The sequence below is a fragment of the Balaenoptera physalus genome (assembly GCF_965194825.1).
Source record: "Balaenoptera physalus genome assembly, chromosome: 7".
Lineage (NCBI taxonomy): Eukaryota > Metazoa > Chordata > Mammalia > Artiodactyla > Balaenopteridae > Balaenoptera > Balaenoptera physalus.
Window position 1 is genome coordinate 712,943 of NC_138886.1, and position 26,800 is coordinate 739,742.

The window sequence follows — 26,800 nt, forward strand, 5'->3', positions numbered from 1 at the left end:
TTTTCTTGACATTCCTTTCGGCATCACCACTGCACATACCGGGTGGGTGGGGTGGCGGGGGGAGGGCGGTGCGCGCCGGGCCCCTGGGGCGGAGGGGCAGCGCTCGGCGGTGCTCGGGCCGCAGCGGGGGAAGGCACACGCCTGGACGCGGGAAGGGCTGGGCCTGTACAAGGTGGCGCGCGGGGCTGAGGACAGTCCCGAGCCAGCGTCCGGGGAAGCGTATCCTGGGCTGCGGGCCAGAGGAGGCGAAGAGAAGGCTCAGCCCTCACGGAGTCCGGAGAAGGGGGAGGCAGTGGGGAGCCCGAGCGCGCCCCTGGGAGGCGGCTGCCAGCTGGGGGGTCAGGGTCTGCAGTCCGGGAAGGGCAGGGCCAGCTCAGAGGATGGGGTCAAGCGGAGAAGGGATGTGGGCAAGAAGGGAGAGGTGGGACAAGGCTGTGAGATGCCGGCGCTGCGGGAGCGGGGGACCCAGCCAGCCGGGGCCAAGGGCCCCCATGGTGGCTCTGGTGGTGGCTGGGGAAGGATGGGGCTTCAGTCTCTGCTCCAAGCCCCTCTGCCCGGGGCCAAGTCAGCCCCTCTCCCCACTGCTCAGAGACCCCAGGGCCCTGCCTCTGCCGGAGCGCCCTGCGGCCCTGCCCAGCCAGCTCAGCTCTGACCCGTCCTCAGCAGCTCTGGCCCGAGCCTCAGTCCAGCAGGGGCTGCCCGCCAGGCAGCAGGGCAGACGGACGGACGGGAGGCCCAGGGTGGGCAGTCTCTGGCAGGTGGGCTTCCCTCAGGCCTTCCCGAGCAGCAGGACCCCTCAGTGTCCTTGGCCGGGCTAACTGGGCAGGTGGGCGCCTCCGGGGGCCTCACACCACGGTGCTGACCGAGGGATCTGAGAGGTTGAGCGGGCCCGTGATATCAGTGGGATGGTACTGCTGCAAAATAGAAATACACAGACAAGGTGCCCGTTAGCCCGACACTCGGGGGCACGCGCGGGGCCGGGACGGGGGGACCGGCCGGCCGGCCGACCGGCAGGCAGGCGGGCGCGGCCTGGGGGAGGCTGGGGGGTTCTCCTCCCCCTGACCCCGTCGTGCTCCGGGACTCTGCGTGGGCCGGGCCGCTGTCCCGTCCGTCTGTCTGTCTGTCTGCGGGGGAGGGGGGCAGAGGAGGGCGGGCAGGGCGTCTCAGCTCTCCCTATGACGGGCACACATCTGCAGCTGGCCCTCCTCCCTCTCAATAGCGCGTCGCGGCAGCACTGTGTCTTTTTGGTTTTGCAAAGCGCCGCGTCCACCCCCGGTGCTCTATAAATAAGAACCAACAATCAATACCCGCTGGCCCCGCCGGCCGCCAGGGACCCCAGCCCTGAGCGCCCAGTGCCGCCCTGGCCCAGACCAGCCACGGGACAGGGGCAGAGGATCTCAGCAGCCGGACTGACCCCACCCCTCCCGACAGAGCCCCCCACCCAGGCCTCCCTCCGAGCAGGCGCCCAGCCTGAAACGGTGGGAGCTAGGCTGCCCTCCCCCGCCCAGTCCCCAGCTTGCAGTGTCCCCAGTCACCCCTGCAGGGCAGGCCAGCCCCAGATGCCACGTGGCACCAGAGCTGGCCTGGAGGATGGTCCCTGGGGAGGCTCGGGCAAGGAGTCTGCTGGGAGCGTGTCCCTGGAAAGGCACCGTGAGGGTCTCTGAGCTGCACCTGGACCAGCTAAGGGGCCTGCATTTCTGCTCCAGGCCGGGACGGGGGGTGGGACTCAGTGATGCCCTCAGAAAATGGCCCATTGCCTGCGTGACTCTCGTGCTCCTCCTTTCAGCTGCGGGGCCCCCAAAGCGCTGTCTGCTGGGTACCTTCTCCCCCCGCCCCCCGACTGCCCCACCCCTGCTCCTGTCTGATCCTCCTCTTCCTGCACCCCCTGGTGGGTCCCCTGGCTCCGGCTCCACCCGCTTCCCGGGCCTGACAGCCCCAGGCCTGTGCTCCCAGCCCCACAGACCCTCCCTGCCCCCCCCCCCCCACCCTGTCTGTGCTGAGCTCTGGGAAGTGGAGCAGCCAGGCCTCACAGGCCCCTCTTGGGGCGTGCTGGTGGCTTCACCCGGGGCTCAGATGGCTCTGTGCTGAGCCCTGTGTCCTGTGTCTGCCCCTCTTGCCATGCACTGGGGGTGACGGCTGCAAATCCTGCTTCCTTCCACCCTGGAGCAGAAGACTCTGTGGGTGACGCTGCCCAGGTGTTAGGGGCTTCCTGCGGACTGGAGGCCAAGCCAGCCCTGGCTGCAGGGAGGCCGCTGGGCTGAGGGCTGCGCTGGCTCTGCGCGGCCCCCTCCTCACCTGGGGATGCCCCTAGCAAGGCTGGGTCAGCCTGGGGGGGCCTTTGGTTTGAGCGCGCACATCTGGGCCAGTGACAGGCTGCCCAAGGCAGAAGGGCAGGGAATCCCTGGCTCAGGTGCAAGGCCTGGCTCTGAAGGGGTGGGGGGTCAGGCGCTGAGGCACTGGTCTCCGTAGAGGCCTCCCCTTCCTGAGCCTCTGTCTAGGAGCCTCAGTGCCCATGGCTTGGAGGCCACGGCTTTCAGGGCCACCTCCATCCGTTCTCAGATCCCTGGGTGCTGCCGGCACGCCTCCTGCAGGGCCCCTGCTCGGCCTGGGGTGGGAGCCGCCTCCTTTGGTCCCACCCATTCCCCACCTGACGTCCCCTGTGGCCAGGGGCCTGTACCAACTCCAGGCCCCAGCCGTCCACCCAGATGGAGCCAGGCCCGGCCCCCAGCCCCGGCCCACACAGAGACCACATGGAGGGAATGCAACAGGCATGGCTCTGGTGAGACACGTGAGACAGGTGTCTGGGTGGCAGGGCTGGCGGCCAGACAGATGGGCGGATGGGACATCACAGCCATCCCTCCACGGACGTCGCAGGGAGGGAGAGAGGGCGGTGGGCCTCTGTGGGAGAGGCTGGAGAAGCGGACGTAACAGAGAGGTGGTGCGGCCTCCTGACAGGTGAGGAGCCTGGGACAGGGTGATCCGGGCTCCCGGGGCCCTGGGCACAGCCCCGAGGCAGTGAGGCTGACTGACTGACCGACAACATGACACGGCTTCAAGATGGCGCATGGCGTCATGGCATGGGTGGGGGGCAGACTAACGCAGAGACACAGGGGGACGAGGACCTGGTGAGGGCCAGCGGGAGAAAGGACCAAGAGAGAAAGATCTAGAGAGTCAGAGAGAGAAGACCTAGTGTGCTGGGCGAGTAGAGGTGAGGGCAGAAAGGCCACGGCAGTCAGAGGTGGGAGCGGGTGGGATGGCGAGGGAGGGGGGAGGGCACGCCTGATGCACGGGACACAGACACGGAGGGGCGAGATAAGAGTCGGAGACGTGGAACTGGGCGCTCTTCCCCTTACCGTGTCTTTGGAGGACCTACGTCTCTTGAAGCTGGAAGCCAGGGTGGAGGTGATAGCCCTAAATGTGGCTTTCTTTTTAGGGTCAGGCTCTGCTCTACCACTCTTTCTATCCTAAAATGAATATGTATAAGTGATTAGACGGCTAAGGGTGGCGGCCACACCTGCCCTCGCCTGCTCCTTGGGGGCTGCTGCCCGGCCTGGCTGGCCACTCGGGCCCTCACTCCGGCCTGCCTCCCTGTGCTGGATGGACCGACCGATGGTCGGACACTCGCAGGCGGCCTCTGCTCCTGCCCGGCTCTCGGGCCTGACCTCGCTCATGCTGGGGCTGGGCTCGGGGGGTCCCATCTGGCTCTCTTCCTGGGAGGTCCGCCTGGCTCCCTGGCTCCGAGGTGCCCCTGGTTTAGGGGCGTCCCGAGGAGGAGGAGCCCTCCGAGCACGGGGGGAGTTGCCCCACAGGCCCCACCAGCCACTCTGACCCCCGAGGAAGCGCGCCAAGATTCAGGAAGGGGCTGAGGGGCCGAAGGCAGGTGGCGAGATGCACTGGAGTGACAGAGAGACGGAGGCAGCTCCTGGGACCCTGGCCTCGGGTCTGATGGTCAGGATGGGCCCTGTGCCCGCCAGTGAGAGCAGCGGCCAGGTCCCAAGAGCAAGAGTGGGCAGATGAGAGGTGTGGGGTCCCAGCAACCCCATCGCCCCGGCCCTCCCTCCCTGCAACACCAGCTTCCTCCCAGGGCACAGGCTCCGGGGAGGTACCCAGAGAAAGAGAAGAGATGGGGCAGACTGGGGCTGGACTGTGGGGCACGAGCCCGTCCCAGGTGGGCTGTGGCCACCCCACGTGCAGCCCGTCCTCTGCTGGCGGCAACTTCCCACAGACACAGCCTGGGGTGCCAGGCAGGAGCAGCCGGCCAATTAAGACTGGAGTTATGTGGAGCACAGGACACACCAGGGCAGCGGGGAAGGGGGTCCCCAGAGGGTGCCAAGGAGGGGCGCGGGGCGGCGAGGGCAGGATGCGTCTTGGACTCACATGCTACACCCAGGTGGGTCCCTGTCTTACCCTGCCTCAGTTTGCCTTCCTATGGAATGGGCGCCGGTGGGCGACTCTGGAGACAGAGGGGCCAGGCGGACGCTTGAAGCCCGGCTTTGCAGAGGCGGCCCCCTGCGGGTGGCCCCCAGCAGCGCGGCCTTGGCTGTGGCTCCCAGCTCCAGTCCTTGCCACGCGGGCTCCTGGGAGCCAGAGCCAGCGCTTCGGCCTGCGGGGATGGAGGAGGGCCGGGGCCAGGCCGGGCCGTGGGCACCAGGCCTCGGAGGGTGGCCTGCCCTACCTGCAGGTTCTTTCTCCACACATTCACCGCTGCGAAGGCCAGCTGCATCTGCTTCCGGCGGGCATCCTTGTGCCGCTTGTAGGCGATCTCGATGAAGATCAGGAAGATCCCAGCCACGATGCCCCCGGCCACCAGCATGAAGACCCCTGTGGGCCAAGAGCCAGTGCCTCAGCTGTGGGCGGGCCAGGCAGCCGGCCCCCTGGGGAGTCTACGCAGTGTCAGCAGTGGTGTCGAGGGGCCATGGGGGCCCACCTGCCATGTTCTCGAAGGTGAGGGTAGCAGGGGCGTTGCTGCGCGAGTCACACTCCTGGTACCGCACCCACGTCTTGTCCAGGTCTTCCATGAAGCCGTTCTCGTGGGACCTGGGCGGGCGGGGCATGTGAGCCGACGCTGGGCCGGCACAGGCGGGGCGGGGCGGGGCGGAGCACGGCAGGAGGGGCGGGGCAGGGCACGGCAGGGGGGGCGGGGCACGGCAGGCGGGGTGCGTCTGGGGGCTGCGCTGGTGGGGGGAGGTGGTGTGCCTCGGGTGGGGCTCTTGGAGGGGGGCGGAGTGGGGCCGACTCACTTGAGGATGGACAGGGAGACGTTCTGCTTCCAGGGACTGTCCTTGCGCATGCCGATGCCAAAGCCTGAGCGGAAGAACAGCTCGCCGGTGGTCACCAGGTCGCACTTCTGCGAGGCCTCGAACTCCAGCACCGCCGAGTCCCAGATGAAGGCATGCAGCTTGCTGCGGGCAGGGGCAGGGTCACAGGGGCCCACACATTCGGGCCGCCCTGGCTCCCTTGCAATCCCTCCCGCCAGCCTGGCAACCTCCTGTCTATCCCCTTCCTGTAGCTCCCATCCAGCCTGGACACTCTGCCTTTGACTGGAAAGATGGGCGCCCCCACTTGTCCCGCCAGCCTCTCACTCCTCCCGCCCAGCCCGCCGCCCCGCCCCGCCCCGCCCCCTCACTTGTCCCGCACGGCCTGGATGGCCTCGGCCGCGCTCTCGTAGTTGTGCTTCTCCATGTGCCGGTACATGGTGCTCAGCTCCACCTGCCGCCGGAAGTAGATGTCCACGGAGCTCTGCTTCACCGTCGCGTAGATGAACTTGTCCGAAGGATTCCTCAGCTGCAGGGTCAGAGGGTCAGAGGGCCCGGCTCGCGGCTGCTCCCCGGCCCCACCCCAGGCAGCCGCTGACCTCACGCCCCCTCCCCCAGCCGGGCCGGGCCTCACTCGGGGGTCGTTGATGCCGGTGATGCGCTCCTCGGGCCGGTCCAGCACCAGGAAGGCCGCCAGGTTGGCAGTGTAGGAGGCCACGATGATCATGGCGAAGCCGGCCCACACCATGCCCAGGATGCGCGCCGAGAAGCTCCTGGGGGCGCCTGCGGGCAGAGGACGGTCAGCTCCCGGCGTGGGGGGGGTGAGGGCTGCGGAGCAGGGTGGGGCCCGGGCCGGGCGTGGCCTCACCTTCCCCGATGCCCGAGTTGAGCAGGACGCCCCAGGAGAACCACATGGCCGAGGACAGGGTCAGCGCGTCCTCCTCCTCCTCCTCGCTGTTCACTTTGAACCGGCCAAAGGGGCTGCGGGGGCGCAGAGGGCGGGCGGGAGAGGGCGGGAGAGGCAGCCCTGCCCCGCCCCTCGCCCGCCCCGCCCGCCCCGCCCGCCCCGCAGGTGGAGGTGTCCGGCCCCCGGGCCGCGCTCACCTGAAGCGGTCCAGCAGGTACAGCATCACGGCCACCACGTGCACTGACAGCCCCACCAGCAGCCAGAGCGTGCTCTGGAAGGGCTGCATGAACGAGTCCAGCGTGCTCCGGGGGATCTCCTGCGGGAGGACGGGTCGTCAGCGCCGCCCAGGCCCTCCCAGGACCCCACCCCGCCCTGCTGGGCCCCTGCCCACCTTCTTGACCAGAATGGTCAGGCCCTGGTACTTGAAGGGCTTGGAGAACTCGATGTACTGTGCGCGCTCGTTGTTGATGGTCAGCGGCGCCACGATCATGTCCGCCTGCCCGCTGAGCAGCTCGCCCATCATCCCGTTCCACTCCTTCTTATTGCTGTTGTTCACCTGTGGGGCGACACAGCCGCTGGGGACGCGGCCACCGCGGGCGGGCCTTGCTCCCCGGACCGGACAGGCTCCCGCCCTGACCCATCTCGGCGTCTCCCACTCCAGACCCCGCCCTGGCTCGAAGGCCCCGCCCACCCAGGCTCCACCCAGCCTGCAGACCCCGCCCACCCGAGACCCTGGCCCTAGCCAGACCGGGTCCACCTGGACTGGGTCCCGCGCCCGCTCCCAGAGACCCACGCGTACCCGCTCCTGCGTGCCGAACTTGCCGTCCGCCACTAGGTGCACCTCATAAGTGAAGTTCATGGTCCGCGCCAGTTTGATGAGTAGGTCGATGCAGAAGCCGTAGCAGCACTGAGGCACGGTGTGGCGTGCTGGGCGGAGGGGAGGGGCGGTAAGTGAGGGGCTCGCAGGTGCGCCGTCCCGCCCCCTCCGCGGCCCACGCCCGCCCCAGCCCCGCACTCACGGCTGCCCGGCGACGTGTCGTTGGGCCCGGTGCAGATCACCTTCTTCACCGGATCCCCGTTCACGGTGAACTCCTCCTTGCACGTGCCGTCGCTCAGCGTGGGCTTGACATACACGAAGGGCTCCTGGTGGATCGTCACGATCTGGAGGGGAGGGGGACACCCAGCCTGGACCACCAGCCCTGGGCTGCCCTGGGGTGCTGTCCTCTTCTCAGCATCCAGACTCCCCTGGACACCGCCCCCCCGCCCCGCCCCCTGCAAATGCCCCACACTGCCCCCTCTGGAGCTTGAGGAAGTAGGTCCGCCTGCTGCCTGCAGGAAGGGCCCCAGACTCCCCAGTCGTGCCCAGGCCACCTCAGCGTTCAGAAGGCGCCTGGCCTCCTGAAACACCGTGCCTGCTCTTGGCCACTTTCCTTTGGGTCTTGGCTTGCACATCACTAAAGTCTGCCCTGGGCCCCTTCTCTGACTTCTCAGGGCTGAGAAAACACCTGTCCCAGCCCAGAGCCTGCCCCCTGCCCCCACCCCTGCCATGAGCACAGGGGCATGTGCACTCAGAGCCTGCACAGGTCCAGGGACCCGCAGGGATTGCCCTTGTCTGGTGTTCCGGCCTCTCCTGGCCTCAGCCTCCCCTGCGGCAGGTCTTTGTCTGATCATCTATCCTTCCTCCCTTCCTCTTCCCCGCTGATGCCGCCCTCTCTGCCGAGGCCTCTTCAATCCAGGGGCTCCTTGCGGCTCATGCTGGGGAGCTCTCTCCTCCCTGTCCTTCAGGGGCCTGAAGCCTGGGGTTGCCGAGGACAGATACAGGCAAAGGGGGCTGAACCGAGCACGGCATGTGACGAGGGGTCCCAGGGGACGTGGGGTCGGTGTGAGAGGACCCTTCTCCTCCAGGGCGGGCAGCCCCCGGCCTCAGCCTAGAGGGCAGGAGATTGGGAACCCCTGAAGGAGCTTATTTGCCTTTAAAACTTTCCTCATGGTTTTCTATTATGCAAGTAACATGCTCATGCTTTTAAAAAATCAGTGAGGGGACTTCCCTGGTGGTCCAGTGGCTAAGACTCCACACTCCCAATGCAGGGGGCCCGGGTTCAATCCCTGGTCAGGGAACTAGATCCCACATGCTGCAACTAAGAGTTTGCATGCCGCAACTAAAGATTCCGCACACCACAACGAAGATCCTGCATGCTGCAACTAAAAAGAAAAAAAAAAATCCCACATGCTGCAACTAAAGATTCCGCATGCTGCAATGAAGATCCCTCGTGCCGCAACTAAGACCTGGCGCAGCCAAATAAATAAATAAATATTAAAAAAAAAATCAGTGAGACGGGAGGGATAAATTGGGAGACTGGGATTGACATATACACACTACTATATATAAAATAGATAACTAATAAGAACCTACTGTATAGCACAGGGAAATCTACTCAATAACCTGTAATGACCTGTATATGGGAATAGAATCTAAAAAAGAGTGGATATATGTATATGTATAACTGATTCACTTTGCTGTACAGAAGAAACTAACACAACATTGTAAATCAACTATCCTCCAATATAAATTAATTAAAAAATAAACAATGTAGTGTCAAAAAAATCAGTGAGACAAAAAAAAAGTTGTAAAAAGCCATCTGGCTCTCGAAGCCTGTGTGGGACCATCTGGCTGACTGTTTTGGCTGTTTTACACTCAGACTTTTCAATACCAGGTGTCTTTCCTGAGCGTTGGCTTTGGGAAAGTCCACTCTGCCCCTTGAGGGGGTGGTGACCTGTGGGCAGGTGCGGACAAAGGGGTCCAGGTGAGAGGCCATGGGGGAGCTAGCTCAGAAAGCAGACAAGGTTGAAAGACACTTGAGGACCTTGTGGGGGACACTGGGAGAAGCACAGTGCTTGAGGGTCCTTGCCTTTGGTGAGCTCAGGTACCAGCCCGGTGCTGGTGTGGGTCAGTGTGGGAGGGGCTCTGGGGAGGGCACCCTGGGATGAGCCCAGAGGAGCATGGAAGAGTCAGGCCAAGGAAGAGAAGCTGTGAGGGATGAGGCCAACCGGGGAAGGGAGCTCCCAGAGGCCCAGGGAATCACGGAGGGGACGGCCGGCCACAGGGAATGCTGTAGGGAGGCCGGGCTCAGAAGGACAGTGAGACCGAGTCACGGCAGGAGGCCAGGAAGGCTAAGCGTGGGGGATTGGCTAGGACCACTTGGAGGTGTGATGAAGAGCATGGGGCGATCATCTCCAGGGCTCAGGGCAGAGAGCACTGGAGCTGAAGTCCACCCATCTGCTCCCCTGTCCCCGATCAGCTCATCCCCAGGGGAGTCCTGGCCCACATGACTTCCCCAGATTTAGGTGGAGTTGGGTCAGAAGGGGTGCTGGGGAGAGCCCATGAGACGGGGGGCCGGTGGCTTCCTCTCCTCCCTCCACCCACTCTCCCTGCTGCCTCTGCAGTGCCAGGTGTGTGCAATGGCAGCAGGGGCTGGTCCCGTCCCCGCTTCCTTTAGTCACTTTCATCGGCCTCACTGTCCCCTCCTCTGCACGGGAGGGGCAGGATGGAGTATACCGGGTGTGGAGGCTAGGGCAGGGTGGCGGGTCCCCCACCTTCAGCCTGGTGGACATCTGGTAACCTCGGGGCTTCTCTGTCTCTCCACCTGGCCAGATGATTTTCCTGTCGTTGGGAATGACCTGGGGGTGGGAGTATGAGATGGAGGGTGGCCACGCAGGGGTCTTGGCCCCAGGACCCTAAGGCCCCAGCCCCCACCCCCTCATGACCCCCACCTACATGCGTGCCATTGTAGATGCCCACTTGTACCAGCTTGCGGTTCTGCAGGTTCATGATGCTGTAGTTGGCAAACTTCCGGTCCCCATCCTCGTTGAATTCCACACGGCCGGTCACGCCGTCTGCGTACTTGGAAGACATGAGCACTCTGGAGGGGGGCAGTGTGGGTTAGAATGATCAGGGATGCAGTTAGCCCCGCCCACTGTGAGTCAGGTGCACAGCACAGCTACGTCAGCCGAGCAACTCCTGGCCTCTAGACCCTGTTTTGAGGGCTTTCTGTGGGTTGGTGGGCTGTTCACCAGCCAGTGGGGAAGAAGGGTTGGGGTCTTGTCTTCCTGAGTGTGCACGCCTGTGTGTGTGTGTGTGTGTGCGGTGCGTCTACTGGGTCATATGTGTGCACACAAGATCTTTGTGTGGGGTGCAACCCTGTGCATGTACTTGTGGCACATGTGTGATGTGCCATGTGCCTCTCTGAACCTGTGTACACACGCATGTGCACGTGTGCACATATGCTGCCTGTACCTGCAGTTGTGTGTGTGCTCCTGTCGTGGGCCCCATGGACCATGGCTCTGCACATGCTACTTGGGGGTGGCGGTGTTGGTGATGGGCTGGGCCGCCCCACACTAGTGCTATGGTGTCCAGGGTTCTCTGAGTTAACTCCTGCCCTGCTGTGGCCATCCGCTTGGGTCACCGGCCAGCCCTGGCTCTCTACAGGCTTGGGTGCCATACCTGGATTCCTTGTCTGACCTCCTGGGCCCATGGACTCTCCCAGTCCCCACCTGAAGCAAGATCCTCCTCCCCAGGGCTGTTAGCCATCCTGGGGAGTGGGGTGGGGTCTCAGGGTGGGCAGCAGTGTTAAAAGGCGGGGGCAGGAGAAATGGAAGCAGCCGTGACTTCAGTGACATCCGAGTGTTGGAAATGGGGCAGATGATTATCATCGTGGAGATGGAGGTGAGGGTGGGGGGGGGGAATAGAGGAGAAAACTGGGGAAGATGGCGGTATCTATAGGATACAGCAGGCTGGGCTGGATCACCCTGTGAAGAGCGACTGTTCCCAACGCCGGAACGGTGGCCCGCCCACTTTAGGAGATCAGCCCGCCCACCTCAGACGAGTGGCCACGCCCATCTTAGACGAGCGGCCCCGCCCACCTCTTGAAGAGCGGCCCCGCCCACCTCAGCCGAGTGGCCACGCCCATCTTAGACGAGCGGCCCCGCCCACCTCTTGAAGAGCGGCCCGGTCTTCCAGATGTTGGTGTTGCCCACGCAGCCCCGCGGCGGGTCGGTGATGTTCTCCTTCTCGAGAAGCTCGTGCACGGCCTGGGCCACCACCCCGACGGCATCGCTGATGTGGGCCGACTCGTTCTTGCCGTTGATGAGCTGCAGCCCGATGATGCCTGGGGCAAGCGTTGGCTTAGAGCCCGTGGGGGACCCCTGCCCACCGGGACCCTGGAGCCCAGCACTCACCGTCTGGGGCGTAGCGCAGGGCGTTCCCCGAGATCTCGCGCTCCCCCACCAGCCACACGTACCCCGAGCCGGTCATGTTCAGCATTGCGGCTGCGCGGTACACGGTGGCAGCGTCGTCCTCGCTGTGGGGCAGAGCGGGGTGACGGGCCAGGATTCCAGCCCTCCCCACCCGCGGCCGGCAGCGGCTGCTCCACATCCCCAGGTCCTCCTCCGCAGCGTGGCCTACCCACGTGGCCTCTTCCCCAACCCTGCCCCCCCCCAAGGGAGGTCTGGAGACACGGCAGAGATGGGGTGCGGCCGCCACCCCAAGCCTGCACTGCACCTGGGCCAGGAGATCCCCACAGAAGCGAGCGGTGGGCCCAGACCCCCTGAGCTTCCCAGACATCTCTTGCTGGCCCGCTGCCCTTGGTGGGCAGGGTTTGGGTGACATGGGATGGTGATGGATCCTTACTGGTTGATAAGTCGCTCACCAGGTACCAAGCACTATTCTGAATGCTTTTCATGGACCATCTTATTTAATTCTCACAACCTCCCTGTGAGACGGGCAGAAGTACTACCCCTGTGTCAGGAGGGGAAACTGTGGCACCCCGGGCACACAAGTGGTAAGTGACAGAGTCGGGTCTGTGCCGGGACTGTCCACCCCTGAGCCCGTACTCCTGCAACTTCCCGGACAAGCCATACCGCTCCGGTGCTCCATGCCTGAACTTGCGACCTGAGGGGCTGGGGGCTTTCTGGTTGGTCAGATGCTTCCGGGACTGAGAGCCAGGGAGCTGCCCTGAGCAACACAGCAGAAGCCACCGGAGAGAGATGAGGGCACCTGCTCTCCCTTTTGGAGTCTGCACAAGCAGCTGTGTTCTCTCTGCCACCCAGGGCTGGGGCCACTGGCAGGACACAGCACAGGCCTCGCCTCGCAGGCACACGTGGTCCTGAGTTTTTGGCGTGTCCTTACAAGTGAGCCTCTGTGGACCTGGTCCCCTAGGGCTGGGCTCTCTCTGGTCAGGACAAGGACCCTGGGCCTGGTGGCACTCCCACCTTCTGTCCCCTGTTGGGCTGAACTTGGTCCCAGATGGGCCTGGGCCACGACAGGCACTTTGCTTCTCTAATGCATGGGCATTGGGGTACAAGGAGGTCGGGGAGATTGTCCGAGTGCTGGGTTATTTTCCCAATGGCTGAGCCTGAAAACTAAGATGGCCCTAGGTTCCCTGAGGGGTCTGCCCCCGATTTTCTCAAGGAAGAAATGCAAATCTTCAGTGTTTGCTCTAAATGAGAACGCTACTGTTGGATGAAAGCAACACAAAATGGAGGTGCTCCAGGCAACATCCAGCCAAAATCGCCAGCAACACCAATTCGTGCGTGTCAGGGCACGCTGTGCCCCTGTCAGGGGTGCCCACAAAGCCTGGCGGAGAGGCCTGTCGGCTTGACACCATCCAGGTCTGTGACGTTGGACTTGGTGGGATTGAGCACACACCTATGCTCGTGTCCGTGTAAACTGATATCTTCAGTAAAGCAGTTGCAGACAAAAGCCTGATCGGCCCGTCAAACTGTTTTATGGAAATAACTGATCCCAGTAAAGATGACTTCAGGAGGATTATTTAAAAAACAAAAGTTTTGGAAATAAATTAGAAACTCTGAAGCACTCTGTAGAAAACTGGTCAAAAATTAAGATTGGCTTAATGGGGTCTCCGCAAAACGCTCTCAACAGCCCTCGTGAGGGGAGCCAGCATGTGTCAGGTTGGGGGGCCAGGGTGAAGAAGACCTGCGTCTGCCCTGCCCAGGGGACCGCCGGCTTCCCCGGGCTCTGGGAGCTGGGCGCGCTGGGCAGGCGGGTCTCCCGCTGTGGTGGGACTCTGGCCTCTTTTGTCCGAGGAGCCCCGGGTGTGAGCGGAGGGGTCCCTTCCCGCCTGACCATCCGGAGGCCTTGCGTGGATTCAAGAGGTGGGCGTGTGGCTGACAAGTGCTGTGCCTTTGTGAACAGTAAGTATTGCTACATGTGTGGGGTTTGTGCATGTGTGTAGTACGTGGTGTGTATGTGGCGTATGTACCTATGCACGAGAGCAGTGTGCACGATGGGTGTCAGTGCGGAGCATGTACATGTGTGGTGTGTCTGCACACGTATCTAGGTGAGCATATGTCTGTGTGTGTTATATGTAGCAGCGTGCCCATGTATGCGTATGAATGGCCTGTGTGCACATGTGTATGGTGTGTATATGGCACATGCATGTGTGCTGGAGGGCATGGAAGCATGTTGCGTGCACATGTGTGTATATGGCATGTGTGCGTGTAGACAGTATGCGGGTGATGCGTGTTCGTGTGTATGCGTGTGAGTGCCTGTGCTGTGTGTGCATGAGTGGAGGGCGGTGGGCGTTAGTGCCTGCTAACTGCCTTCCAGCCCGAGGAGCCCTAGCTGGTCCCACCCTGCCCTCTGCCCAAGGACGGGGTGCACCTGGCTCTGTGCCAAAGGTTTGTTGCCTGAATGTGCAAACGGACACCTGCCCTGCCACTCAGGGTATTGCTGGCTCCCGCTGGCCGGCTGCAGGGTGACCCCTGCTGTTTTTCTCCACTCTGCTGGAGCCTGCAGAGCTTCTGGGACAGGCAGACAGTGGGGCGGGTCTCCCCAGGCTCTCCCATGTATGTCCCATGAGGCAGGGCTCTTCCTTTTCCTATTCCTGGTGGCCTGGCCTTTCCCTTCCCGGGAGGACACAGCCATTTGCAAAAAGGGAGATTTTTACTGGGGGCTCAGCCCCAAGGTTACGGTGGGCACCAGGCCCATCCAGCAGCGCCTGATTTTCGGGTCACCCTAAGTGGTTCCCCTCTCGTGCTGCTCAGTCCAACTGCTCCAACCCTTCAGCCCTAGGACTCCGGCCCTCTCCCTGCTGTGGTCCTCCCCCCGCAGGCTCACACGCAGACCCCACGTCACTTCCCCAGGCCCTCTCCCTGACCCAGCTCCCGGAGCCCCGTGTCACCCCATCTATCACCTGGGCCGCGTTTGCCTCCCTAAGGGCAGGGCCTTATCCCTCTCCCATCCCCGAGGCCCAGTGTACATGTGCGAGGGGACCGTCCTTGGCAAGGACACCAAAGCCCAAGACCAGCCTGGCCGCACCTGGCAGAGAGGACGATGACCCGAGCCTCCAGCTCCCGCGCCTCCATCAGCAGGGCCGTCACGTTCTTGGTCCCCGGGTCGAACTGCAGCACCTTCTCGGCCTGCGGTGTGAGCGGGAGGGTTAGCAGGTGGCCGGGGCGGGGGATGCAGCGCCTCAGGGGCCAGAGTCGAGCCGCAGCCGCTAGGAACCCCGAGGCAGCTCCGCTAGGGCCGCCTCGGCCTGCGCCGGCCACCTGCACTGCCACCTGCCTTCCAGGCTCCTCGGGCTGGCCTCGCTCGTCCTTTCTTCAGCCTGCTCGCTCTCCTGTGCTCGCTCTCTGCTCTCCGCGTCTCTCTCCACCTCTCACTCCTGGCCTCACTTTTGCACTGAGCATGCAAGCTGAAGTGGACCGAGACTCAGAAAGAGGCGTGCAGCGGACAGGAAACAGAAAAGAGTTTTGGAATGCAATCGGGAGCAGAGACTGGGCCGCCTTTTCCAAAACCGCGGGAGGTCCTCTGGGGCCTGGTCCGCAGGCCCTGCAGGAGCAGCCCGGACCGCAGGCAGGGCAGGCGGGCAGGCGGGCTCCCTCCTGGGTTCCACGAGGAAGCCCTGGGGCGCCCGGAGATTCGCATGCACTTCCCAGAGAGCAGCTTCTCCTGCGGCCGTGCCTGCCCCTTGGCCCGGCGGGCGGGCTGCGGGGACCCGGCGGCCAGCACCTGCCCTCTCCTGCCTACGCTGCCTGCTCTCGACCTCACTCTCCTCATTGCTCGGGCCTGCGGCGCGGCGCGGCTGGGCCCACAGTAGCCCTCGCGGCCGAGGCGCCGGAGGCCGGGGCTCCCTAGTCGGTGGGTGGCGTGCACGTCCATGCATATATACCTTGGGTCCGCGCTTGTTGTCATAGGACAGTTGGTCGAGGTTTTCATAGTTCCTTTTTTTACTCTGATGAATAATGTGCACAGAGAAAATATGCAGACACAGAAGAAGATTATAAACGGTTGAAAATGACGGCGCTAAAGCAATCACACCACCTCCTCGGCACGTCTGCAGACGGGCACGTACCTGGAGCTCGCAAACACCTAGGCCCGGGGTGGGGCTGGGGGCCGGGGAGGTGCTGGGGGATGAGGGGGCGTGGGGGCCACCGAGGCTCCCTGCCACGGAGCTGCGCTCTTGGAAGCGGTCACGTTCGGGAGAAAGGGAGGCCCTGTCTGTGTCCAAGCCAAACGCGTCCCTTTGGGGTCCCATCCGCCCGCCCCCCGCCAGGCACCTGCTATGTGGTGCCAGCAGCACCCACCCCAGCCCCGTCAGTCCTGAATGGGGTGATGTCCCCTCCCCCAGCCCTGCCCCCTATCCCCCACCCCTCCCAGCGCCCCCTCTGCCTCTCTTAGAGGTCCAGCTGCTCTGCCCTCACTGACTGGTGTGTGATGGGCGCGCCTGTCAGCCCACGTGTGCACTGGAGAGCAGGTGTGACAGGGGCTCGTGAGCACGTGTGCGCTGGAGAGCAGGTGTGACAGGGGTTCGTGAGCACGTGTGCGCTGGAGAGCAGGTGTGACAGGGGCTCGTGAGCACGTGTGCGTCTGTGGGCGTCTGCATGGCAGCATCAGCCCACGTTAGTCTGTGGTGGGTGGGAGTGAGGGCCAGTGCCGTCTGAGCGTACGTGTGTGCGCGTGCGCGTGTGCGAGCCCCCGGGCCGCGGAGGTGTGGAGGGTCCCTGCGAGTCTGTGGCAGGAGGAGCAGCGTGTGAGTGGATTGTCGTGGGAACAGCCGCATGTGCCTGTGAGAGGGAGCATGTGTGGCTGGGCGTGCAGGGGTGTGCGTGAGTGTGCACTGGGCGTGCGTGCAGCCGCAGGTGGGCACGCCAGGAGGTGACCTGCTTGCCTGGCGCTGGGTGCTGTCTCAGGAGGGGTGGGGCCTGCGGCCCTGGTAGCCAGCCCTCCCTCCCAGACTCAGCCAGTCCCCCGCAGCAGGATACCAGGACCCTCTGGGTCTGCCCTCTGATTCACCCCCAGCTGGTGCCCTCTCTTCCCTTCGGGGCCTATGGCACCCTGGGGGAGCCGGGTTGGCACTCAGCTTATTGAAGCCAACTCTGACTTCGCAGACAGCACATGCTCCCCGCCGCCCCTTGGTCTGGCCTCCCGGGGCCCTCCCCAGCCTGGGCCTCCCTCCCTCTCTGCCCAGTTTGGCCTCCACCCAACCCCGGGGGCCTTGGCCTGGGTGCTGCGCACCCAGGGCTCCAGGCTGGGTGAAGGCGGGACCCCGGGCCTCCTCTGCTGAGCACCAGCTCCTCAGGCTGGCAGTGGGGATGGGTGGCGGGGGGTGGGGGTCGCCTGGACCCCCAGAAACGCCACTCTGGTCCCTCCACAGCCCACACATGGGCGCCGGGCTTGGGTAGAATGGTCAGTTGGAGCCAGGTGTCTACTTGATCCCCAGGAGTCCAGAGCCCAGCCCCCATGGTGGGGGGGTGAGGAGGGGAAGGGCGCGGGGTTCCGTGGGGAGAGCGGGGGGCACGAAGAGGGGCAGGGCCCAGGCTGGGCTTTGGGGCGGCAGATGTCCGTGGGTGGGGCTTTGGGGAGGGTGATGGGCAGCTGTGAGGTGAAGGGCTGCGGCGGAGGTGAGGCCGGCACGAGGACAGGGCACGGGTCACAGCAAAGAAGGAACCGGGTCCTTTGTGGGGGGGACACGGTGAGTGGTGCCACCGCACTGAGGGGGCACCCTAGGGGAGGCCGCTGGGAGGGGGCGGTGTGGGGGGCAGAGGCAGCGCCCTAGGGAGTTTTGAGCCTAGGGCCTGTGTGGGCTGGGAAGCGCGCTGCGGACCGGGAGGGGAGGGGGGGAGGGGAGCGGGGGCGGGGTGTTTGCGGAGCTCCAGGTGGTCCTGCCCTCGCCCCGCAGGGACTGACACGAAGGAGATTTCGACTAATGGCAAAAGCGAGTGAAATGAGCCGAGGACAGGCTGGGGCGGGCGCTCGCCAGACGTGGTGGTGCTGACCATGCACGATGGAAAGAGAAGGGTGTGCACACGGGCCACAGACACAGCGGCGGCTCGCCGGCTCCTGCTCTGCTCGAGACGCCCCTGCCCGGGCCTCACCTTGGACTCGCGCTCCTCCAGCAGTGTCTCCAGGCGCTTCTGCGCCGCCCGGCCCTCGTGGTCGTCGCTGACCAGGAGGATGATGTGGTTCCAGCTGTAGACGCGCATCATCTCGAACCAGACGCTCGACTGGTGGGAGTAGGGCGGCACGGTGCGCAGGAAGCTCAGGTGGATGCTCTGCGGGGCGCGGGGTGGCTGAGGACGCGGGCGGGGCCTCCGCCAGGAGGCGCGCGCGCGCGGGCCGGACGCTCCCCTCGCGACTTCCAGACCCCGGACCCCGGGGGCCCCGCTTCCCTCACTCCTCCCGTCCCACCGCTGGCTTCTCTCCCCACCCCACATCATCTAATCTGAGAACCGGAGGCTCGGTTTGCCCAGCAGCACTCTGACTGAGACGGGCTGGGGGGGGGCGGTCTGTGGAATTGTTCCTGGGGTGGTTCCCCTCCTCCCCTGCAGCCACCCGCTGCTGAGCTACTTGAGATCAGAAACTTCTCGCTGGCGTGCAGCATCTCAAAGATCCCCACTGGGTCCTTCCCAAATTTACATAACTAGTGTTTAGAGGAAGTCTTCACTCTTGGGGTGAAACACTTCATCTCTTCACCAAGTCCAGGGGTTGTTGCTTGCTGACCCCGCCTTGCTTCTCTGAGTGCACTGACTGCCGGGGGGCGGGGTGGAGAAGGATCCTCCCGCCTCAGCACAGGGCCTTTGGGTCTGCCCAGGGAGCAGTGTTCCTGGGGACCCACACTGATCCTGGGGTCCTCCGAGCCCTCCAGATCCTTCTTTCACCTGCTCCCTCTTTGTGCCTTGGAAGCAGAGGGCAGGAATGCCCCTTTGCCTCTGTCTGTCACCCAGCAGGTGACATGGCTGCAAGGGAGCTGTGGTTGGGGTCCTGGACTGGCTCTGACCCAGGCCCTTCTGGTCCACGTGTTGGGCACAGATGGTCTGTGGCTTGTACCAGGAGTGGGGTCAAGGTGGAGCTCCAAGATTTGGTCGCAGGTTTGCCCTCATGCTGGGCTTCAATCTGGATCTGGGGCGGGGGCACGTGATGGGCTGGCGTCCTGTTCTGGGAGAGGGCTCCCCCCACCCCAGCCTCTCCTGTGCTCCACCGCCTGCTCTCCTCTGTAGAGGCATTGTTCTCCCATTTGCATGTGAGGGGCCTGGTGCCCAGAGAGGTGAAGGAGGCTGGAAGGCCTAGGAGGAGCCCTCCACTTCTCACGGCTGAGGGTTAAGTGCCTCTGAGCAGCTTGGGTGCCTCTGCTGTGTGCTGGGGTTTCCAGAGCCTCAGGAACAGGTGGCCGTCCTGGCCTCCACTGGCCTCCTCCCTTGTGGGCCGTCCCAGAGGACCCCTCACTCTGGCCTCGCTTTCCTATCGCCTCCAGGAGGACCCCTTCCTGACCTCCCCAGACACCCTGAGCCCGGCTGAGATGACCTCCGTGCCTTAGGCAGCGTTATCCAGGACTCGGGGCTCCCGGCAGGATGGATTTGGAGAAGACGGGGAGAGCTGGGAAGCCCCCAACAGCCCAGCCCTCTGGCCCCTCAGCTAAGGCACCAAGCTGGAGTCCCCTGCCGAGCAACCCCTCCGGGCCTGTCTGCAGGGGCACCAGGCCTGGAGGGAGATGTGGAGCAGGCTGCCCCCGCAGCTGACCAGTCCTCCCAGAGCCGTGGGCAGACACTGCGGGAGGGCTGGGCAAACTAGTGCAAGGTCCCTGCTGCTATGGGGGTGAGTTTCCTGCCAAACCGACTTGGTGACCTCTCGACTCTCCAAGCTGATGCTCCACGACTGGGCGACTCCAACCAGACCCCCAGCCCATGGGCCATGATACAGCCCTGAGGCCCGAAACCCCCTGGCCAGCCCCCCCAGCCACGAGCTGCCTCCTCTGTTCACCTGGAATCCTCTTCCAGCTGTGCCCTCTAGCGGGAGGTGCCGGTAACTACACCCCCACTGCCACCTGGTGTCCCAGCCACTTCTAGGCTTTTCCTCCTCCTGGCGCCCCTTCCTCCAAAGCGCCCCGTCCCGCTGTCCAGGAAGCTGCCCTGTCTGTCCCTTCTTCTGGTCCACGACGGCCTCTGCTGCTTCCTGGGGCTTGCTATTGGCACCTGTCACCTGTCAGTGGGCCGTGTGCCCGAGTGTGCGTGGGCATGTGTGTCAGTGTGTGAGTGTGGGCCTGTCTGAATGTGATGGAGCGTGAGTGTGGGGGAGTGAACACGTTAGTTATGTGAGCGTGCACATGAGCATGAATGTTTGAGTGGGTGATGGTGTGAGTATGCATGTGAACGTCAGTGTGTACATAAGAGCATGTGAGTGTCCCTGTGAATGTGTGTGACTGTGTGTGTGTAGGTGTGAGTGTATGGATTTGTTAGCATCTGTGAGTCTGTGTGACTGTGAGTTTGTGTGCTGTGAGTGTGTACTGGTGTGCCTGTGTGTGGGCGAGTTTGTGTGTCTCTGTGAGACTGTGACTGTGTACCGGCATGAGTTGTGAGCGTGCCTCAGTGTATCACCCTGTTGCACCTGGAGCCCAGAGCGCATGGTCTGAGCCCCTCTACCTGTGCCCCCCCATCCGGGCAAAGCACCTGCCCCCCAGTCTCTCCCCCAGCAGCTGCTGGCGGCCCTGGGCTGCCGGAGCGAGCCACCGGGTCTGAACACGGGAGCAGAGCCAGCTGGGTCCCCGTCCAGCGGTCAGGCTTACCTTGTCTGAGTAGATGGACATGCGGGTGGTCAGCCCCAGGACGGGGATGCGGTAGAAGCCGGCTGTGTAGGAGACGGGGGTGGGAGTGAAGTGGTCGTTGGGGGTAGGCGGGTGGCTAACCAGGATAGCGTAGACCTGTGGACACAGGGGACAGGGTCAGCTCGAGTGGGGAGCGGGGACACTGCCCTGGAGCTGGCTGTCCAGCAGCAGCAGAGGCTAAACACAGAAGGCGGGGGGCGGGTAGTGTCGGGGGGACACCGCCTGTGCTCACACAGCCCCAGGAGTGCAGGCCACCCAGCAGGGGGACCAGACCCCAGCCCCACCTTCTGAGTGTAAGTGAGTCATAGGGATGAGGCAGAGGCAGAGCAAGACTCCTGGGACCAAGAAGACACACAGGGAGATGACAGACCCCTCCCCCCCACCTCCTGTCCAGGGCCTCCCCTCTCGCCCCTCACCCTGGGGGGCTGCCCTGAGCTGTGTGGGGAGACCCTGAGAGGCAGGGTGAAGGCCAGTCCTTGGCATGTCCTGGGACCGTACATGCTACCCCAGCGTGGGCTGGGGAGAACCACACCAAGCCCCCCAATGACCCTCATCCTGGGTCAGAGATGGACGGAGGCCAACACTCCAGAGATGGAGGGCAGCTCCAGAAGGTCTGCATCGAACATCGCAGACTGAGCATTAGAGGGAGAAGCTGGGCAAGGAGCTGCCTAGAGGCCCGGGGCCCCTTGCTGGTGTCTTCCAGGCGCAGGCTGAGCCCCGCTCGGTTTGAACAAGACCCAGTTCTGACTTGGGCACTGACCACATCCTCAAGGAAACCTGGCCTTCCTGCCTGGACCAGTGGCTCAGCCCCCGAGGCAGGAAGACGAGGCAGATGGCTAGGCAGTTCCGTGCTGCCCTCACATTAGAAGGACCTGTCAGTCCCAATTCTGCCTGCCCATCTCTGAGCTACAGGACCACCTGCTTTTGCAAATGGGGCGGGGGTGCGCTGGCCCATGTGGTGGGGGCGATGGCTGCCGTGCCGGCACCTGGCCCACGGCGTGTGACAGTGAGTGACAGCTGCTGCTGTCACCTTTGCTCCTGGCACTGGCTATTCCCTGGGAGAACAGTGCCCAAGACAGCAAAACTGTAAGTTGGAGGAGGGATCTCCAGAAAGGGCCATACCTGTTCTCCCTCCTTTGCCCCCCACCGTCTGCACCCAGAGGGGCCTGGTCAGTGTTTGCCTGAGCATGTGTGTGCAAGCGTGTGACCGTACAGGTGCTCACAAGTGTGTGCTGCGTATGTGTGCGTATGCTGCATGTCCCAACATGTCTGTATGTGTATGTATGACTGAGCTTGTGTGAGCACGCGTGTTTGCATGTGTGGCACAGGAATGTGTGTGCTCATGGATACGCATGGGGGGTCGGCCTGTGTGTGAATGCGCGTGTGCAATTGACTGTGCAATGATGACGTGCATGAAGGGGTGCTAGTTTAAGTCTATGCATCTCTGTGCACAAACATGGATGAATGTGTGTGCACACGTGAGCGTGTGTGTCCATGGGTGTGGCGTGCCTGTCAGGTGAGTGTGTGTGAGCAGCACTTGGACCGGTGTCGGTCCCGCCCGTTACATAAAAGGCTGCATTGCAGTGATCCCGAGGCCTCATTGGGATTCAGCAGGCAGCGCAGCCCGGGGGCGGACAGCTCTGACAGGCGAAACCCGGGAGTCGTGTCCTCCCCCGCAGCGCTGGCTGCCAGTGGCTGCCACGCTCTGCCCTGATACCTCTCACATACGCAGTCCCCGTTCCCACCCTGGAGAACAGCCTGCTTCAACACCTGGGCCATTTCCCATCTCAGGCCGACCTGTGGGTGGGGGAGGAGGAGGGAGGAAGTGAAGGAGACCTGCAAGCAGGAACAAAGATGGCCCCAGGCCCCATCCAGTTCAAAGCCCTGCAGTCCCGCCTGTGGCTGGGACAGGCACCTCTCAGGCAGGCCCGGAATGCCCGCCCCGACCCTGACACACAGTGACCAGACAAACGGCCACATGTCTGCACACACCAGTCTGGACCTCGAGACCTGGAAACCCTGTGAGGACAAGCCCCGGTGGCAGGTGATTGATCTGGGGCTAAGATGGGGAACCGGCCAACACTGGTGTTTAGCTGCTAGTGAGACCAGCCCCCTGGGTCCTCTCTCAAGGGGAGGGAGAGGGCTAGGAAAGGATGGAATGAAACTGGGACAGGGGGAGGGATGGCGGGTGAAGGAGGGAGGATGGTGGGGAGGCGGTGGGGGAGGGGCAGGAGCTGGCACAGCGTGAGCCCTGGGGGTGCTGGCACCTGGCTGGAGATGAGGTCTTCGCACACCGACAAGGCCATCTGGATGGCGTTGGGCTTGTGGGTGACGGAGGTGGCGTTGAGCTGGATCTTCCAGGAGCCATGCCGCTTGTTGGCCTGGTTCACAGCCTCGCGGAACATCTGCTCGTGCTTCCGCGTGCTCAGCACCGCGCCGATGTTGACGATCTTGGGGTCGCAGGCGGCACGGGCGAAGGAGCAGGAGAAAAGCAGGGCGAGTGTCAGCAGGCGCATGGTGCTCATGGGCTCCGGGCAGCGCCCTGGCTCTGGGCAGCGCGAACGCGGGGCCCTCGGCGCATCCCCAGAGGGACGCCCCGGCCGTCCTGCGCGCGCCCGATCCCGCGGGCTGAGGGCGCCACGTCTTCCCCGGGAGCCTTAGTCCTGGGATGTCTGCACCGAGCAGGTGGCACCGAGCCTTCGGCCGGCCGGGCGGTCCCGGGTGCGCGTGGGTTCCGGGCGCTCTGTTCCAGGCGGCTGGCGCTGTCCGCGGTGCTGAAGCGGGTCTCGGCGCCGCTCCGGGTGCCCCGCGCCGAAAGGACCCGGCGGCGGCAGCTCCTCTGCGGGCTTCGCTTGTCCCGGTCCCGACGCTGCGGCGGCTGCGGCGACTGCGGAGCGCCGAGCGGGACCAACGTCTCCTACCCCTCCCGCCGCCCCCGCTTCCCAACACGGAGCCGGAGCGGGGGCGCCTCCCGCGCCAGAGTGTGCGCCTGCGTTCGTGCCAGCATTTTTCAGAGCGCGCGCGAGCGGGGGACGCCTGTGTGCGCGTGTGTGCGGGCGTGTGTGCGCGCGTGTGTGCAGGGGTCGCTGAGACAGTGACCCGGGCTGTCTCGAACCTGCAGGGAGCCGAGTTTGGAGAGGTTAGAGGGGCTCGCGTCACTGCGTGCAGCCTTGCGTGTGCTTTAACATGACCGAATGTGTCGCGCCAGTTTGTGTGTGTGCGCACACGCGCATGCACGAATCCTCACCCACAGTCAGTGATATTTCGGGGCCTGACTCTGCTGGCTGGAAACCAAGGCGTGCGGAGAGGCCCTAAACCATGCCTCTGGGAGAGGGGCGGTGGCGACCTCTTCTGCAGAACGCTCAAGAACGGGGGAGAGACCTCATCTGCCTGGCCATGTGGCTTGGACTCCCCCCAGAGGGTTAAGAAGAATAGAAGGGGTGACAGTGGCCGCCCCTTGTTGAGCTGGATCTTGCAGGGGAGTCTGAGGGTCTGGACCAAACCAGCTGTGGAGAGACCACGGCCAGAGGGAGTCGTCTCTGCAGCAGATGGGACTAAGGTTAGACATCAGGAAGCACTCGCTGATGCCAGGATAGACATCTCATACATATCCCCCGTTTCCACTCTCCTCCCCTTGGCAGCGCCTCTCCTAATTCACTCCCAGCACCCCCTCCTGCCCCTTTCCAGAAGCTCCTTACCCTTCTGGTCCTTGTGATCCCAATTCTTTGTCCTCACCGTCCCCCCCCCCACCCAGTGTGCTTCCTTCTCCCTAATTCAAAGGATAGCTGAAGCTCCGCCTGCTGCCAGTGACATCACCGTTTCCAATAGCAACTGAGGATTCTGCAGACCCAACAGCAAAAGCCCCCAATGGGGACAAAGCAGGGTCGTCCCCACACCTAAGTGATGTCCGAAGCAGTGGAGAGGGGAGGAGCCATGTCCCTCCCAACAGGGTCACACCCCCTGCAGCTCTCACCACTAGGCTTACCTCCCCACACTCAGCCCAAAACAGACCCTGCGGGACCCCCTGGCTCTGAGGCAGGGGCTGCAGTGCTTGGCCTGCTCCCTTTCTTGTCCCCTTCTCTCCCGATGCAAGAAAATCGTTGCTTGGAGGCTAGTCTGCCTGCATCCGGCTGCAGCCCCACAACTCTCTCTGTTCTGGGATTGAGGTCTATAGTGGAAGGAGCACCAGTCCTGGGGACACAATTCCTCCTGTGGAGTCTCAGGAGGGCATATGGCGTGTGCTCAGGGGCCCAGAGTGGGCCCTGTCTCCACAGGGTCTGCGGCCTCTCATAGCTCAGAGCTTGGAGGCTGCACGCGTGCCTGGGAAAGGGGGGCCACCAGCTGCCAGCTCTGGTGTGGCCCAGACAGCTCCAGGACATTGCAGGGAGGGAGGGATTCCGCAGGGGGCTGCCGCCAGAGGTTCAGGCCCCTTCCATCCACCCCACTCCCCCAGTCGGGGGTGCTGGAGAAGCTCCTACTGGTCCTGGAAAAAGAACTTCCAAATAGTCAGAAACCTGAGGGCTGGCTATTACACAGCTGGGAGCTTGAACTTGGCCACGGTCGGAGTACTTATACCACGGAAACTGCCAAACCTTGCAAATCAGGCCTCTTTTTTCCCTTTAGAGGCCAGTTTACCAGCACACCACCGCCTTCCCCAGGCTGGAGGTGCTCAAGCTTCTGTCCAGAGGCCCTTGCGTGTCCCAGGCCTCAGCCCCTCCCGTGCTTGAATCTCTCCTGGACTCTGCACTCCCTTTCACCTTGTAGGCTTCTTCCACGCCCCCAGCAAAGGGGGTGCGGTTGCAGAAGGCCTCGACCTTGCTTTGTCTTGCTGTGAAAGATACCGCCGTGGGTTGGGGCTGCCTGAGGCCCCGGTCCTGCGTTGAGATTCTTGAAACCTTAATAAGAACGTTTGGATCCCCATGAAGCCTTACTATACCCAAGAATACCAGGAGATTTGGGTAGGAATGCGGTTGATGGGCTTCATCGTTTATAAAATCAGGAGTGCTGATAAAAGAAGTAAAGCCTTGAAAGCCTCCAGTCCTGCACTTTCTCATGGTCATCATTAACCAGATGGGACGTCAGTCTGGCTGTGTTGTGGGAACGTGAGACATCGTGTTGACTTGCAGCAGTGCCGCTGCCCTCATGCATGAATAAACGTACCTGTGAGACACACACACACACACAAAAAGATACCACCGGGACTTGGACCCCTCTGAATCCTGGTGTATCAAACTCTGTGGTGAGGACCAAGGAGACCTGGGTTGCTGCATCTGGCCTCGGTGGGAGCGAGGCCCTGTCTGCCCCATGGGGAGGGGGCTGCCTCAGTGCTCACTCATTCTTCCCAGCCCGTTCCTTCCTCTGGGAACTGCAGCCCCATGTGGAGGGAACTGCTTCACCTCCTCCCCGACTCCAACCCAGGGGCTCTAGCAAGGGCTGTCAATCATAGATAGAGCCCCTCCTTGGCCTTGGTCTGTTGGCCGAGAGGTAGTCACATGACCCAAGCAGACCACTCAGGGTTTTTCCCTAAGATTTTGGCTAGATCAGAAACCGCGACACGAACCCATCTCTGCATCTTCTCTGGAAGTGCATCTCTGAGAACTGAGCCACCTGTGGACACATTTCTCTCAGGAGGAAGCTGACAGACAGAGAGGAGCCGTTACGCAGGCTCTAAGTGCAGACACCTTGCCTGTGGCCGGCCAAGTGGGCAGAGGATGGGCCTTTGCCTGGTGTCCACCCACTGCAAGGGCCCGCCTCCAGCCCAGGACTGGGGAGATGGGGCTGGCTGTCAGCAGGCCTGGCCACCAGGACTCTATCCTTGATCTGGGGGAGCCCAAGGACCCTCACAGACCACAGCTGCAGACACCTGTGGTGCCATCTTGCTTGCCCTCAAGTTGATTTCCACTCGCACACCTTCATGCACACGGTTCTACTACCTGCCTCCCCACACAATTCCTCCTCTCCCGTCCCCACCCTCTCTGACTTTCCAAATCCCACCTTTCCTGGAAGCCCATCTTCCCAACATCACAAACTCCCCACGGATCCCACCATATGCAAGGCTGGACTTTGACATTTAATTCACTCATAGACATTTACCAAGCTCCCACTGTGTGGCAGGCACTCCTCTAAATGATTGGGGTACAGCAGTGGAAAAGTTAGATCCCCGACTGAGCATGTGGCAGAAATAAGCACCTTAGACCATTTCATGCCGCGTTATGTACTCCAAGGAAAAAGAAAGCAGAATACGAGGGTAGAGCTTGATGGGACTGTGTGGTGATTTCAACATGTCTGCAATTTCTTTAACATGCATCCCTTCAAAGGGGAGCCCAGTTCCTCTCTCCTTGAATGTGGATGGACCGAATGACTCTTCTACTGAGTGGAACGTGGCGGAAGTGGCAGTGTGTGACTTCCGAGGTGAGGTCTAGAAGGAACAGCTTCCCTCTGGCACTGTCCTTCCTGAGTCACCTGCTCTGGGGGAGGCCAGTGTGGAGAGGAACTCTTTGTCAATGGCCCCCTGCCAG

The 26,800-nt window shown here is 63.1% G+C and overlaps 1 protein-coding gene across 9 annotated transcripts; it reads right to left on the minus strand.

Annotated features, from left to right (window-relative positions):
• Window positions 1–23,987, minus strand: GRIN1 (glutamate ionotropic receptor NMDA type subunit 1). Of its 9 annotated transcripts, none has more exons than XM_082470554.1 (21): window positions 22,550–23,987; window positions 20,244–20,378; window positions 17,560–17,688; window positions 15,354–15,416; window positions 14,498–14,598; window positions 11,398–11,519; window positions 11,153–11,327; window positions 9,938–10,082; window positions 9,757–9,840; window positions 7,182–7,323; window positions 6,962–7,089; window positions 6,554–6,718; window positions 6,360–6,478; window positions 6,124–6,236; window positions 5,890–6,038; window positions 5,627–5,784; window positions 5,241–5,402; window positions 4,928–5,037; window positions 4,676–4,821; window positions 3,354–3,464; window positions 1–1,280 (listed from the first exon to the last, which is right to left on the minus strand). In XM_082470554.1, exons 1-21 carry the CDS (start codon window positions 22,805–22,807, stop codon window positions 1,164–1,166), a joined length of 2,832 nt encoding a protein of 943 aa, XP_082326680.1. In that variant the 5' UTR covers window positions 22,808–23,987; the 3' UTR covers window positions 1–1,163. The 9 variants fall into 9 exon arrangements, with proteins under 9 accessions (XP_082326680.1, XP_082326681.1, XP_082326679.1 ...); XM_082470555.1 differs by having other exon boundaries at window positions 1–914; window positions 17,560–17,736; window positions 22,550–23,986; XM_082470553.1 differs by having other exon boundaries at window positions 17,560–17,736; window positions 22,550–23,986.
• Between the last annotated feature and the right edge of the window lie 2,813 nt (window positions 23,988–26,800).